The 12200-nt window shown below is 39.0% G+C and overlaps 1 protein-coding gene across 1 annotated transcript in view; it reads left to right on the top strand.

Annotated features, from left to right (window-relative positions):
* The window catches only part of ASZ1 (ankyrin repeat, SAM and basic leucine zipper domain containing 1), a 35323-nt gene extending 28178 nt beyond the window's left edge, over window positions 1–7145 (top strand). The window contains exons 11-13 of the mRNA XM_041421048.1: window positions 4564–4669; window positions 5074–5187; window positions 6999–7145. Coding sequence (XP_041276982.1) covers window positions 4564–4669; window positions 5074–5187; window positions 6999–7145 — 367 coding nt within the window. The remainder of the gene's footprint in view (window positions 1–4563; window positions 4670–5073; window positions 5188–6998) is intronic.
* Window positions 7146–12200: the final 5055 nt, after the last annotated feature.

Here is a 12200-nt window from a genome sequence, read left to right on the forward strand (position 1 = left end):
AGCACCCGTATTAAACGTCATAAGTTCCCTAAGCACTGCTAGAGCATTCCACATCCAGCACAAAATGAAAGATGAAGTATATAGTAAGTACAAGGGAGCCTTAAGATTTCTAAAATCTCTTATCCTTTATGTGTAAGTAATTTTTTTTCCTGGAACACACACCTAGACCTCAATTTAAATTCCATGCTCATATCTTTCCTCTTCATAGTTCTCCAACTTACAGAAATATAGCTACTAGAAATGGATTAGCTAGTAAAGGTTCAGTTCCTCTTTGAAGTGTGTGTATTTCCCTCTTGATTAGTGATCTGATAGCTGTGCTGATATTCTCATAGCTATCCCTTCCCTCTCCAAAATACTGGGGAGAGCTGTCTGTACTACTTGAATGCTGTAAGGCTAGAGTCCCTGTTAGTTATGTTGTTCATCAGCCCAAAGAATATGCTTGGATTCAAATTCAATCTGTACATGTCTCTGTGCTTTGGAGGAAATTGAATTGCACCGGCACTGTGCATTAGCAGTCATGTCATGATGTGATCCTGCCATTGTGTTGTCTTTAGAGTCCCAGTTCCATGAGACTGTCCAGTATGTATTCCACTCCCAACCAATCATTCATACACTCATTGCTCCCAGTGCTGGTGTTGTGCTGGTATCTTTATCCATTACTGTGTTTATGAAAGAGAGACTTTGTGGCCTGCTTGAGGCATGTTTTTGCATCACAGTGCAAAGTTTGAGCTGTCAGACTTGGGAGGACATGCAAGGCATTTGAGGAAGCTCTTGAACAGCTGAGGTGGGCTGGAAAGGCAGTGTTTGTGTCCTGATAGAGGACTTTGATGTTTCTTCTGGTCTGTGAGGAGATTTCATTCAGAGACCACTCAGAGATAAGGAATTGGCTGAATACTCACACTGGGCAAGAGTTGTGGGCAACGACTCAATGTCCTGATGAGGACTAGTAACAAGTGACACTCCTCAAGGGTTGGTATTGGGACTGGTGCTGTTTAACATCTATGCTGGAGACATGGAGATTGGGATGGAATACACCCTCAGTATGTGTGCCAATGCCACAGAGCTGTGTGAAGTGTTGGAGGGAAGGGATACTATCCAGGGCAGACCTTGACAGCCTTGAGTAGCGGCTGCATGAAATGCAGCAAGGCCAAGCGTATGTGTGCTGGGGCACGGCAATCCCAAGCACAAGTACAGGCTGGACAGAGTGGATTGACAGCAGCCCTGAGGAGATGGACTTGGGAGCGTTCATTGACAAGAATTATAGAAACACAGAATATCATGAGTTGGTAGGGACCCACAAGAATCATCAAATTCAGATCCTGGAAGAAGCTCTACATGACACAACAAATGTGCACTTGCACAGAAGGCCAATCATATCCTGGGCTGCATCCAAAGAGGAGTGGCCAGCAGGTTGAGAGGGGATTCTTCCTGTCTACTCTGCTCTCATGATACTCCATCTGGACTACTGCAACCAGCTCCAAGACCCCCAGCATAAGAAGGACGTCAGCCTGGAGGGAGTTCAGGGGAGGGCCACAAGGATGAACAAGAGGGCTGGAGCACCAGTCCTGTGAAGACAGGCTGAGAGACTTGGGGGTGTTCAGCCTGGAGGAGAGAGAACCTAAAAGGAGTCTACCAGAGAGCTGGAGGAAGACTTTTTACAAGGGCATGTAGCGATAGGACAAGGGGGAATGGCTTCAAACTGATGGAAGGCAGGTTTAGATGGAGATGTAAGAAAGAAATTCTCTACTGTGAAGGTAGTGAGGTATTAGAATAAGTTGCCCAGAAAAGCTGTGGATGTCCCATCCCTAGAAGTGTTCAAGGCTAGTTTGGATGGGACTTTGAACAAGCTGGTCTAGTGAAAGGTTTCCCTATCCATGGCAGAGGGATTGGAACTAAATAATCTGTAAGGTCCCTTCCAACCCAGATATTCTATGGTTCTGTAATTCTCCATCAGACATTCAACATCTCCATTCTACATCTCCATCCAACAACTGTGTACTTTCAGAAGAGAATCCTGCACATGTGCTGCAGTACTGAAGAACTAAACTTCCAGCATGTAGGAGGATATAAACCAGTATGATACAGATACACCATAAATGCTTTAACAGCATCTGAGCCAATGGAGGCTTTGCTGCAGAGCTGAGGTGGTAGAGCAGCGATCTGTTGGGTGCCTTTGGAAATGGATGTTGACTCTTCAGTAAGCAAACATTAGCTACAGCTGAAGGGGACTTTTCCCTGTTTAAGCTTTAGGCATTCTTTGTGTTGAAGTATATGCTTTTTTCAGATTGTTCCACAGTAGTGTTTAGTACATACATTCAAGCAGAGCAGCTTAAAAATCTGAATAGAGCTAGTAAGTAGAGAAACATAAAAAAATTATCCATTCACTATGTGTGGCCAAATACAATGAAATACCAACGCGGCATCTGGTGCAGTCTCACACACCAGTGACATATCTTATTCCTAGTGGGTTTAGATCATATGTAGTTCTCAAAACCAGAAAATGATTGATTAATTAAAGATTGAAGTACACAAAATATGACAGCACTTCAGTTATGGCAAGCGCTGCATAGTTTTTTAGAAAATTGCCTGACATGTATTCTAGGCATCTGACCTTTAGACTAAAATCTTAGGCTATGTTTACATGCTATTATATAAAGATTTTACTTCCCACTTGTTCAAAGTCATTCTGTGAGAAGGAGAATCAGTCATTAAGTCATAGAAAAACTAACATAGTAGAAAATCTTGAACTGATTGATTATAAACTTACGGAGTGTTCAGCACTGTGTAGCCACTGATGTTTTGACAGCCATTAATTCTTTCTTAAAGTGATAATTTTTTGATAACATTATTTCCATTTCTAAATATAAGAGCATGTCACTGCAACAAGTATAAAATTCTATGAAAATGGGGAGTTTTTTAAGAACTGTGGTGTAGTGAAGTAGTATAGATAGATAGAATAAATGTTTTTCTTTTTCCCCCTCCCTAATTCAAGCCTATGACATATTTTTGTATTTGCCAAGAATCCTTCCAGAATTCCAAAAGATAATTTCCTTTGTAATGAAACACAAAAGGTGCCAGCTAAAAAGTTATCTAAGTAGAAGAAAGTATTTATGATTATGGCTTGACTATAGTAATGTAGGGGAAGCTTTTAGACTATCTCCACATGTTGGGTGTTTGTGCTCTTTACCTGAAATACTCAGTTCAGTTACATTGTTCTGAAACAAGCCATAGTTTATTTTATAAAAGCAAACTAATAAGCATTTGTACTTCTCCATCTTCATGAAAACCATGTCCAGTACTGGTTTTAAACCTCCAGCATACCTATTAATGTTTCTTTATATTTCTGTGTTAAATGTTGAAGTCTTAACAGTTCAGCACTATTGCAAATCACAGATGTCCTGAGCAGTGGCAGAAGTTTTACTCACTAATGATCCTGTACCCAAAGTTGAAGGAAAGCACTCTGTGACACTCAATGGCCTAAATTCCATCTCCAGTTAGACGCACGCAGTGCATTGGCGTGTAGCTTAGTTTAGCTGTTTGACAAATTCTGTGGATACCTTTTTGACCTCAGAAGAAGAAGGCAAGTGGTGTGAGTGTGTTGCACTTAGTTATATGTCTGCATTTACTAGCTGATTGCCTAGGGAATGGAAGAATGTTGGAATCTCAGTTAGTTTATTCAGATACTATGGCTCTGCAGAACAAGAAGTTCTGCAGGAGGAACTTGCAATTGTCCCGTGTTTTGGCCCTGCCTGTTATTGACCCAAATAGCTTAGAATGAGCAGAAACTTTCCTAATGGAGATACAGACACTTCTCAGGAGTTTCAGGGTTTGAGAGCTCACTCAGTGAAAGCAATTGGATGATCTTCTTCCTTGTCCTCTTTCCCTCTTCCTGGTGAGTGGCAGCAAGTTTCTGGCCAGCACCTTGACTTATGACTAAAATTCTCTGACATTCCACTACAGTTGAGTCAGTGTCATGTGGAAGCTTTAGAAACTTAAAGCTGAAAATAATCTGTTAATTTTTTCTATCCTTCTCTCCACTTTTTGGAGACATGGGTCAGACCAATTTTGAGAGTTGACTTCCTGCTTATGTTTGAGCACCAAGTAAAATTTTTCTTCAAAATAGATAACATCAGATATTTTAGGTTCTGAGGTATGTTTCCAGATCCAAGGCCCAAGCCAGTATTACTGAATTCTTATTTTCTTCAACTCTGTTGGAGACTATGTTACCCTAAACCTAGTCATTTCAGTCCTAGCTCCAAAGTACAAACCAGACTTTTTCCCTCACATCTACCTCTAAAATGTAAGCTGCATGTCAGAAATAGTGTCCTTCAAAAATAAGGCAGGGGAGGGAGACAATGGGACAAACAAGGGGAAAAAAAACCCAACAACTTGCTAAGTTGTTAAATATCTCACACCTACTTACTTTTAAAATGATACTGGATTTTTTGTATGTTACAAAACTGCATGTCTAACTCACTAGCCAATGTTGAAAATCCATATGTGATATTCAGCTTGCAAGAAGTTACAGCATTTGACAAATAACAAAATATTTTATTTTTCTAGTGAAGATGAATTGCTCAAGTTTCTTCAGAAGTTGAATAAAGAGTGTAGTAAGCTGATCATTCCTGTGCAGACCATGAATAACCATTTCCTCAAAAATTCTCACAAGGTATTCAACCTAAGAGAAGACTGATTTAGAGTGCATTATTCCACCTTGTAAAATAAAAACTATGAATATTCATCAACCATTTTGATTATTACATAGTTACAGAAAGCTGTCCAATGCTCTTGCTCTAAAGGACATCTTAAAAATAATATATTTCAAAGAGTTAGGCCATGCAACTAAAGGAGATAGATTTGTTTCTACTGAAAGGAGAGTTAAGGTGACAAAAGTTTCCAACAAAGGCTGCTAGCGAGTAGTAGCTTATTGTGCATAAATCATACAATTAAAACCCAGCAAAAATACAATTATAGACCTTTTCTGGCACTGTCTTTTGTGATACATGAACTGTAGAATACTAAATTAAAATCTACAATTATGTAATTATGGCAAATAACTGTAATTATTAACAGATGGTACTGCAGTGGGCACCAACTGAATGTTATATTCAAGTCTGCAAAGATGTGATTTGCAGTGTTAAAAAGTTGGGAGAAGAAGTTGACAAACTGAAGGACCTCGTGGTGGAGGTGGGTGTGTGTGAGTGAGGCTGTTAAATACTGCGTACAAGTTTCTGATGCAACCTCAAATGTGATATCTGTCAGGGAAATGTTTCATACCTTGGTCTGCCAAAGGCTGTTTAGCCTTAGCTTGGACATTGCATTGATCTCTTCCCCTTCCACCTTTTCATGGACAGAAAGAGAAATAATCTAATATTCCACGGAAGTGTAGAGAATCTCCAAAAGAAAGCATAATCTACCTTTTTCTTTCTACTGCACGAAGTAATTAATTGGAATGTATCCCTGTGCTCTTGGACAACCACTGTGGCATAGAGGCCATGCTGAATAATTACACTCTTACTTTTTAATTAAGGAATCTTTTGTTTGGAATTATTGACTCAAAGGAAGATACTAAGGTTTTATGGATTGAATGGAAGGCATCCCAGATAACTCTGCAGAGTGACAAAAGAAGAGGGTGGGAGAGGTCAAGGCTAGATGTTAGCACCACATCAGTCATTCTCAAGCCAACACAGTGACACTCTCTTGTCAGATGGGGTCATTTTAAGTAATAGGCTGGTAAAATGAACGGCTGCTGGGGTAGGGTAAATGGAGCATCAGTGTCAGAAAGGAATCTGTTGCTGAACGAAGCCATGTGGAACTGAGACCTTGAGTATAATGCTACTAATGCAATTTCCTGTAGTTTAAGTAAATTTAATGTAATATTACAGCCTTCTCCCAATAAATCGCTTAACACCAAATATATTAAGAGGCAGCAACTGTGGCAAAGAACTTACTAGCTATTTATTCTTTCTTTTGCATATGCAATCATCAGTTGTGTATATATTTGCCTCCTATATATATATATGCAGGCCAGTTATAAGGGCTGGGAGGGTTCCAAGTTTGATGCCACTTGGCTTTATCTGTACATAAGCTTTTATAGCTGTCAAGACAAAGCACAGTGTCTTTGTATCCTGTGTAAAACACCCTTCTAATTACTTCAAGAAAGAAAATCCTTCTTTTTAAAATCCTGTTATGTTTTATGAATTTCACTTATGAATACTTTAATACAAGACATTTTTGTGCTACTTAATTTATGATGGAGCACTTTTGAATGTAGAGGACCCAAGTGTTTATTATGAACCTGTGAATCTAAGTGATACAGTTTAACCTCTTACATAAAATGTTTCTATAAATTCCCTTGAGGTTTTCAGTACTGTTTGCTGAGCTTAGTCATGACAAGACTTTGCCAGCAGTAAATGTCTTAGTGTATAATTTTTGAAAGTGTGGTAAATGAGACCGCCTTCCAAGCATTGTAAATTAAGGTAGGAAATCAGAACCTAACCCTGCTGTCCTTTATGACAAGGCTCCACTCAGGTTCAACAGGTATTTGAGAAGGCACTTGTTAGGTACTTTCTACTCTCCCTTTAATTTTGAGTAAGTCTAATCTGTTACCTATTTAACTTTCTTTTTAAATAAACAGGTTTTTTAGTAATTAAATGGCAGAAGTACTAGTTAAAACATTTGACAGTCAGGGTTCAATTGTTTTGTTATTAGATTTTTGTAGCATCTAATAATAGCAGTGGTTTACTTCGGAGTAATTAAGTTTATAAACGAACAGTTTGTTTTTCTTATGTATGTTACAGAATAATTGAACATCAGATAAGATGAACATTTACACACATTTATTTCAAATTAAGTAGGACAGGGACAGAAAGAAGTAATATCAATCCTAGATGCATGCAAATTCTTATGACTGGGTACTTCATAATCTATTTAAGAAGCTTTCACACTAACTTTTTTTTTTTTCTGCACTTTTTACATGGATTTAACATCTGTCTCAGTATGAAGAAAAGAATAAACCTAACGAAGTGAAACTTCCAGAAAAACCAGCCACCTTGGAAAAAAGATTAGTAAAAATGGGAGTGGTAACATTGCTTGGATTTGGTCTTTTCTTATGTGTAATTAAATTAGTAGCAAAGAGAACCTGAATTTAAGTGTAGTGTTGTTTCTCATCATATCTGTAGTAATTGTATCTAGCAGGTACTTTGATCTAAAAATAAAGTTATTAAAAATTAAAACAGTTACTTGAGAGTATTGTAGGGTTTTATTTTGAAATTCATGTTGGTATAGAATGTAGGTCTAAAATCTTGTCAAAGCTGCTTTTCATTTTTTGGCATAAAACTGTGATTATTGCTTACTAATTACTAGTTTGTTTTTTTTTATTTTTACCTGTTCAGAGGTGAACATAAGCAAATTCTGATTATATATCACGTTTGTATTTAAAATTATAATGCAGATGTATTTTGGGGATTGGCAGGGTTTCAGATATTTTAAGTATCACTTTCAATTTCATGTTGATAAACGTCTTTTCTCTTGCAGAGAGATACATGTATTTTTTTCTTTTCACGATCAAGAGAATTGTGGAGATCTTGTTGCATTTTGTCTAAAAAGTGATTTCCCATTGAACTGTGATACTTAAATTATGCCTGAAATCTGCTTCCTTAGGGATACTCACCTCTATTAAGAGTTTCATCACGTCTTTTAAAAGGATTATAGTAGTACTTTGCTGTAAGAATGCAGACAACTTAGAAGGCATAGCAGCTTGATTTTTCTTGGTCTGGTCTTTCACTACAAAATTTTTTAAAATATTTTCTCCACTTAAAAAGGTGTTTGTAATCCCACAGTGAAACATTTGTAACTGGTTTTGATCCGCTTACTAAACCAGGTATGTTGGGAAAAAAAGAAGTTGGTGTAAGTGAATTTAAACTAGTTACGTTTTTGCAGGTTTCAGTAAACATCTGTAAAAATGCTGAATATTTTGGAAGGAACATTTTTCTTTCAAAATGAAACAAAAAGAGTGTAAAAAACAAACCTGAATGGTTGTGTGAAACTTCGTCTATGAGTTTTCAGAATTGTCTAGAGTCTTAACCTTTGGTATTCCCTCTAGAGACTAGTAAGGAGAAGATAAAGACTAGAAGATAAAAACTTGGGTGTTATTCCAATCATTTTCCAATCATTGTTACTGCTGTTTTCTGCTTTTCTTAGAGAACTGCATTGGGTGTTAGTGTGTTTCCTTTCGTCCTTCAATGCCAGGAACATCCTACAGAGTGATGAGGCCAGAGGCAAAAACAACATAAGTTGGGGGTTTTTTGTCTGTTTTCTCCTGCTCCCAAACTGGTGTCAGAGGGGATAAGCTGTATTCACCAACTACCAGCAGTGGAAATGAATATTCTATCAGCATGAACAAAGTATGTAAAAAGAAATACTTAAAAAATAGTTATCTGATTCTTCATATTATCTTAGAATTAATCCTAAACTAACAGGGCACGTATTGTGGAAGGAACATTACCTTTTATATACACATCACTCCTCCTCTGATCAGCTCCAAATACGGTTCAAATGCAGTTGCTCAGTGATGGGTTGGCTCACAGGTAGTACTAGAACTTTGACGCCTGATATCTTGGGAGTTTCTGTTGGGTGAAGGTGTTTGGGGTTTCTGGGGCTGGTAGTGGAGGGGGAGTGGCCAGGCATGTTGTTCAGACTGTTTCCTACATGTACTTTTGCATTATTTAAGTAGAATTATTTCAACTGCTCATAAGGTTTCTGCCCTTCAAAAAATTCTGCTTCTTAGCCCTTGCTTCCCCACTTAAGTGACAAATTGCATTAACAAAGTCGCTTCAAAGGACACTGAATATAGCTTTCATTTCAAGAGATGCATTTCCTGCCACTAGTAGATCTTGACATTTGAGACAACAAAAATTCAAACTCTTTTTCTATCAATTTGAAGAAAAGATCTGGTCAGCTGGAGGCCTTTTAAGCTTAACTTGGAGCTCTTGCAGTTGAACTGAAAATCTGCTCCTGAAAAGTTTTATCAGTATCTAACTAAACGATTATGCCTTTGGTGTAAAATACTTAGCGGGGAAAAACGTAATGCATGGTAATTGCTGGTATTTTTTTTACAAGTGTGAGAGTTATAATAAAGTGGTTTTTGCAGAAGGGAGTCAAAGGTCTGAACTTCAGGAGATGATGTCCAAAATACATTTGGAAGAACCTGGTCTTTTTGAATTATCTTACCAATCACTTTTTTCTGGTGCTTGTAGTCACAATTGCAAACACACATGTGAACATCATTTGGGTTAAACACAGGCTTTATGCCAGCAGCATCCTCTTCGGCATCCTGTACTGTTCAAGTAGAGTGTTTGAAATTCCATAAGCCACTCACAAGAAATAAAGGTCTTGGAGTAACCCCTTTAAGCTGTTTTCATTAATTGCTCAATCAGAAGCTGCACTGCATGAGGAGGACATTTTAAGAGACAAATGAACAAAGAATATTTTAACATACCATATAATTTTTTTAAAAATGAAATTGCATTTACCTTCTTGGATTCCAGACTCGGGCTTCGATGATGCATTTCAGTATCCTTTATTCACTTTCATGTTGTTGCAGTGCCTCTTTCAAATTCTCTGACAAGGTGTCACAATATGGTAGTGATAGGACAGAAAGCAAAGAAAAAGATTCCTTCAAGGTCTGGCCCTTGAGCTACACTTTCAGAATTCTTAGCCCCACCAGCAGCACCTAAGGGAGCCTTCATATGAAAACGTCCCTGCTGAGAGGCCTCCTTCTGCAAGCCGTCAAATTGCAGTCATTATCCCAGAACAGTAAGAATACAATGATTTGCACATCTATGAGGGGATTGGAGGAGAATGCTAAAGAGCTTTGCATGTATTAAGCAGGTAAACTGCAGCCCTGCTGTTGTTCTCCTACAGTCGTGCAAATTGGGATGCTGAGGAAGGAGTGAATTGGACCTCGGGACAAATCTTGTGGATGCAGTGAGGTTCCTACTTGCAACTGTCATTGGATACCTAACTTGTCTTCATAGGGATGATTATTCATACCATGGCCTTTTCTGAATCTATAGGCTGTTGTGTAAAATTAGGGCCTTGGATGATTCTGTGGAGATCTGAAGGAGCTGCAAGGTTTGTTTCTTTTAATTTCCTTGCTTAAGATAGGCTATGGGTTGTGTGTCATGTGTCTCTCTTCTGTGCTTTGGGATTTGCCCTGCTCTTTAAATTTGACTTGTGCAGTAACTGGCCTTTTGTAAGGCAGCACCCTTAATTTTTCCTGCTTGCCAATTACAAGTAATAAAGAGGATTTTGGGGTACGTGTATTCTTAAGAGAGTGAGGGTGTATTTCTGTTCTACTCTCCACTGCCCTCAGCATGTGTTTGGTTTATCTTCTTTTGTTTCATCCAAGTGCCTTGTTGAGGACAAGACTTAAAATGTACAATTTATTCTTCTGTCTTTTGTTGTCTTTGAACCCTTACAGGTGTTTCCCAAAGCTATCACTTCCTCATGAGCAGGTGATTGTTTGCATTTGCCTTCTCTGTTTCACCAGTTCTGCAAAAGCTACAGATTGTCTTTCTCAAATAAAACTCCTGTGTTACTACAAATGTAGTAATACACACTGTACTGTACTACAAATGTTGCTTTGGATCTTTATGTACAGAGACTACAGTTTTGATACCTGTTAGTAAGTAGCAAGGTTACAAAGCCTTGAAAGCCTAACAGGTATCCGAACTGCAGATTTCTGCTTTTAAAGACCTGTGCTGTCATTTCTTTATTCTGGAGGTGAGGGGGAAGTGTGTGTTTGAAAATTTTAATTCCCCTACTCCAGAAATAGGAATTTTCAGGTAATGGGGCTGTATTGAAATCTGAGTGAGATATGACAGTGGGGTGTTACTGACATGAAATTAATTATGTGATCTCAGCAGGTTTACTAGCTGCTAAATTACTTCTAGTTTTTATCCTGAACCAAATGGTTAGTCTCATATAATATAGAGCCATAGTCCCTGGAAGTGGGACTTAGAGAGATACCTCTGGGGAAGGATTTTCAGTTCTTTTAAGATGTGCTACTGTCTGTAGTATATATGGCAAGATGTGTTCTACTTAAGAGTTTTGTGGGGATTTTCTTAAAAAAAAATTTGTATGAGCCTTCCATGCCTTCGTCTTTCCTGAAAATAATCTTTTTTGAATGTAGAAATACAGGTTTTACTACATTATTTTCATTACTGTATTGAAAACCTCAGCTTGATTTCAAAAGGTATGCAGAAGATGGGGCTTTCTGTGCTCTGGCTACTCCACTGTCACCTGTTTTGCATATGTACGTGATTTCTTAACTGTATGAGAAACTGTGCACATAATATTTGTTGAAGACACCTACAGATTTCTAGATTCAGTCTTTTCTTGCAGCAAGGGAGGCCAGCAGGCTCTCCAGGCTGCATCAGGAACCAGCACTCCCTCTCAAGAGAAACAGTCCTCCATGATCTTCTTCAACGTGAGTCCTTTCTACAGGCTGCAGTTCTTCACAAACTGCTCCAGTGTGGGTTCCTCCCTCTCCCCCCACCGGGTGCAGTTCTTCAGGAATAGACTGCTCCATTGTGGGTCCCTGTAGGGTACAAGTCCTTCTTCAACCCTGCTCCAGCATGGGCTTCTCTGTGAACTGCAGGTGGATCTCTGCTCCACCATGGACCTCTGTTGGCTGCAAGAGCCCAGCCTGACTCACTGTGGTCTGCCTGGGAATCTGCCCTGGCAGCTGGAGCTCCTTCTCCCCCTTGTTTCTTCACTGGCCTGGGTGTCTCCACAGCTGTTCCTCTCATGCTGTCTAACACCCTCTTTGGCACAATTACTGTTGCCAGAGGGGTTTTTTGCATTATCAAATAGTGGTCCCACAGGTGCAGCTACCATCACTGGGCTTGACCTTAGCCAGTGGCATGTTCATCTTGGAGCTGGCTGACATTGGCTCTGTCAGACATGTGGGAAGCTTCTAGCACCTTTGCACAGAAACCACCCCTATGGCCACCTGCTACCTAAATGTGGCCATGCAAAACCAGTGTGGTTCCCCAGGTTCCTTTCCAAACTTGCCTGTTTTGTCATTCTCACTAATGAGAGTGTGGTTGTTAGTAGAAATAATGGATCCAAAGTGAACTTCTGTAGGGCCGGCACAAAGTGGAGGTGTTGGAGAAAGAATCTGAATAGCAATAAAG

The sequence above is a fragment of the Onychostruthus taczanowskii genome, unplaced genomic scaffold, assembly GCF_017590055.1.
Source record: "Onychostruthus taczanowskii isolate IOZ18803 unplaced genomic scaffold, ASM1759005v1 scaffold68, whole genome shotgun sequence".
Taxonomy (NCBI): Eukaryota; Metazoa; Chordata; class Aves; order Passeriformes; family Passeridae; genus Onychostruthus; species Onychostruthus taczanowskii.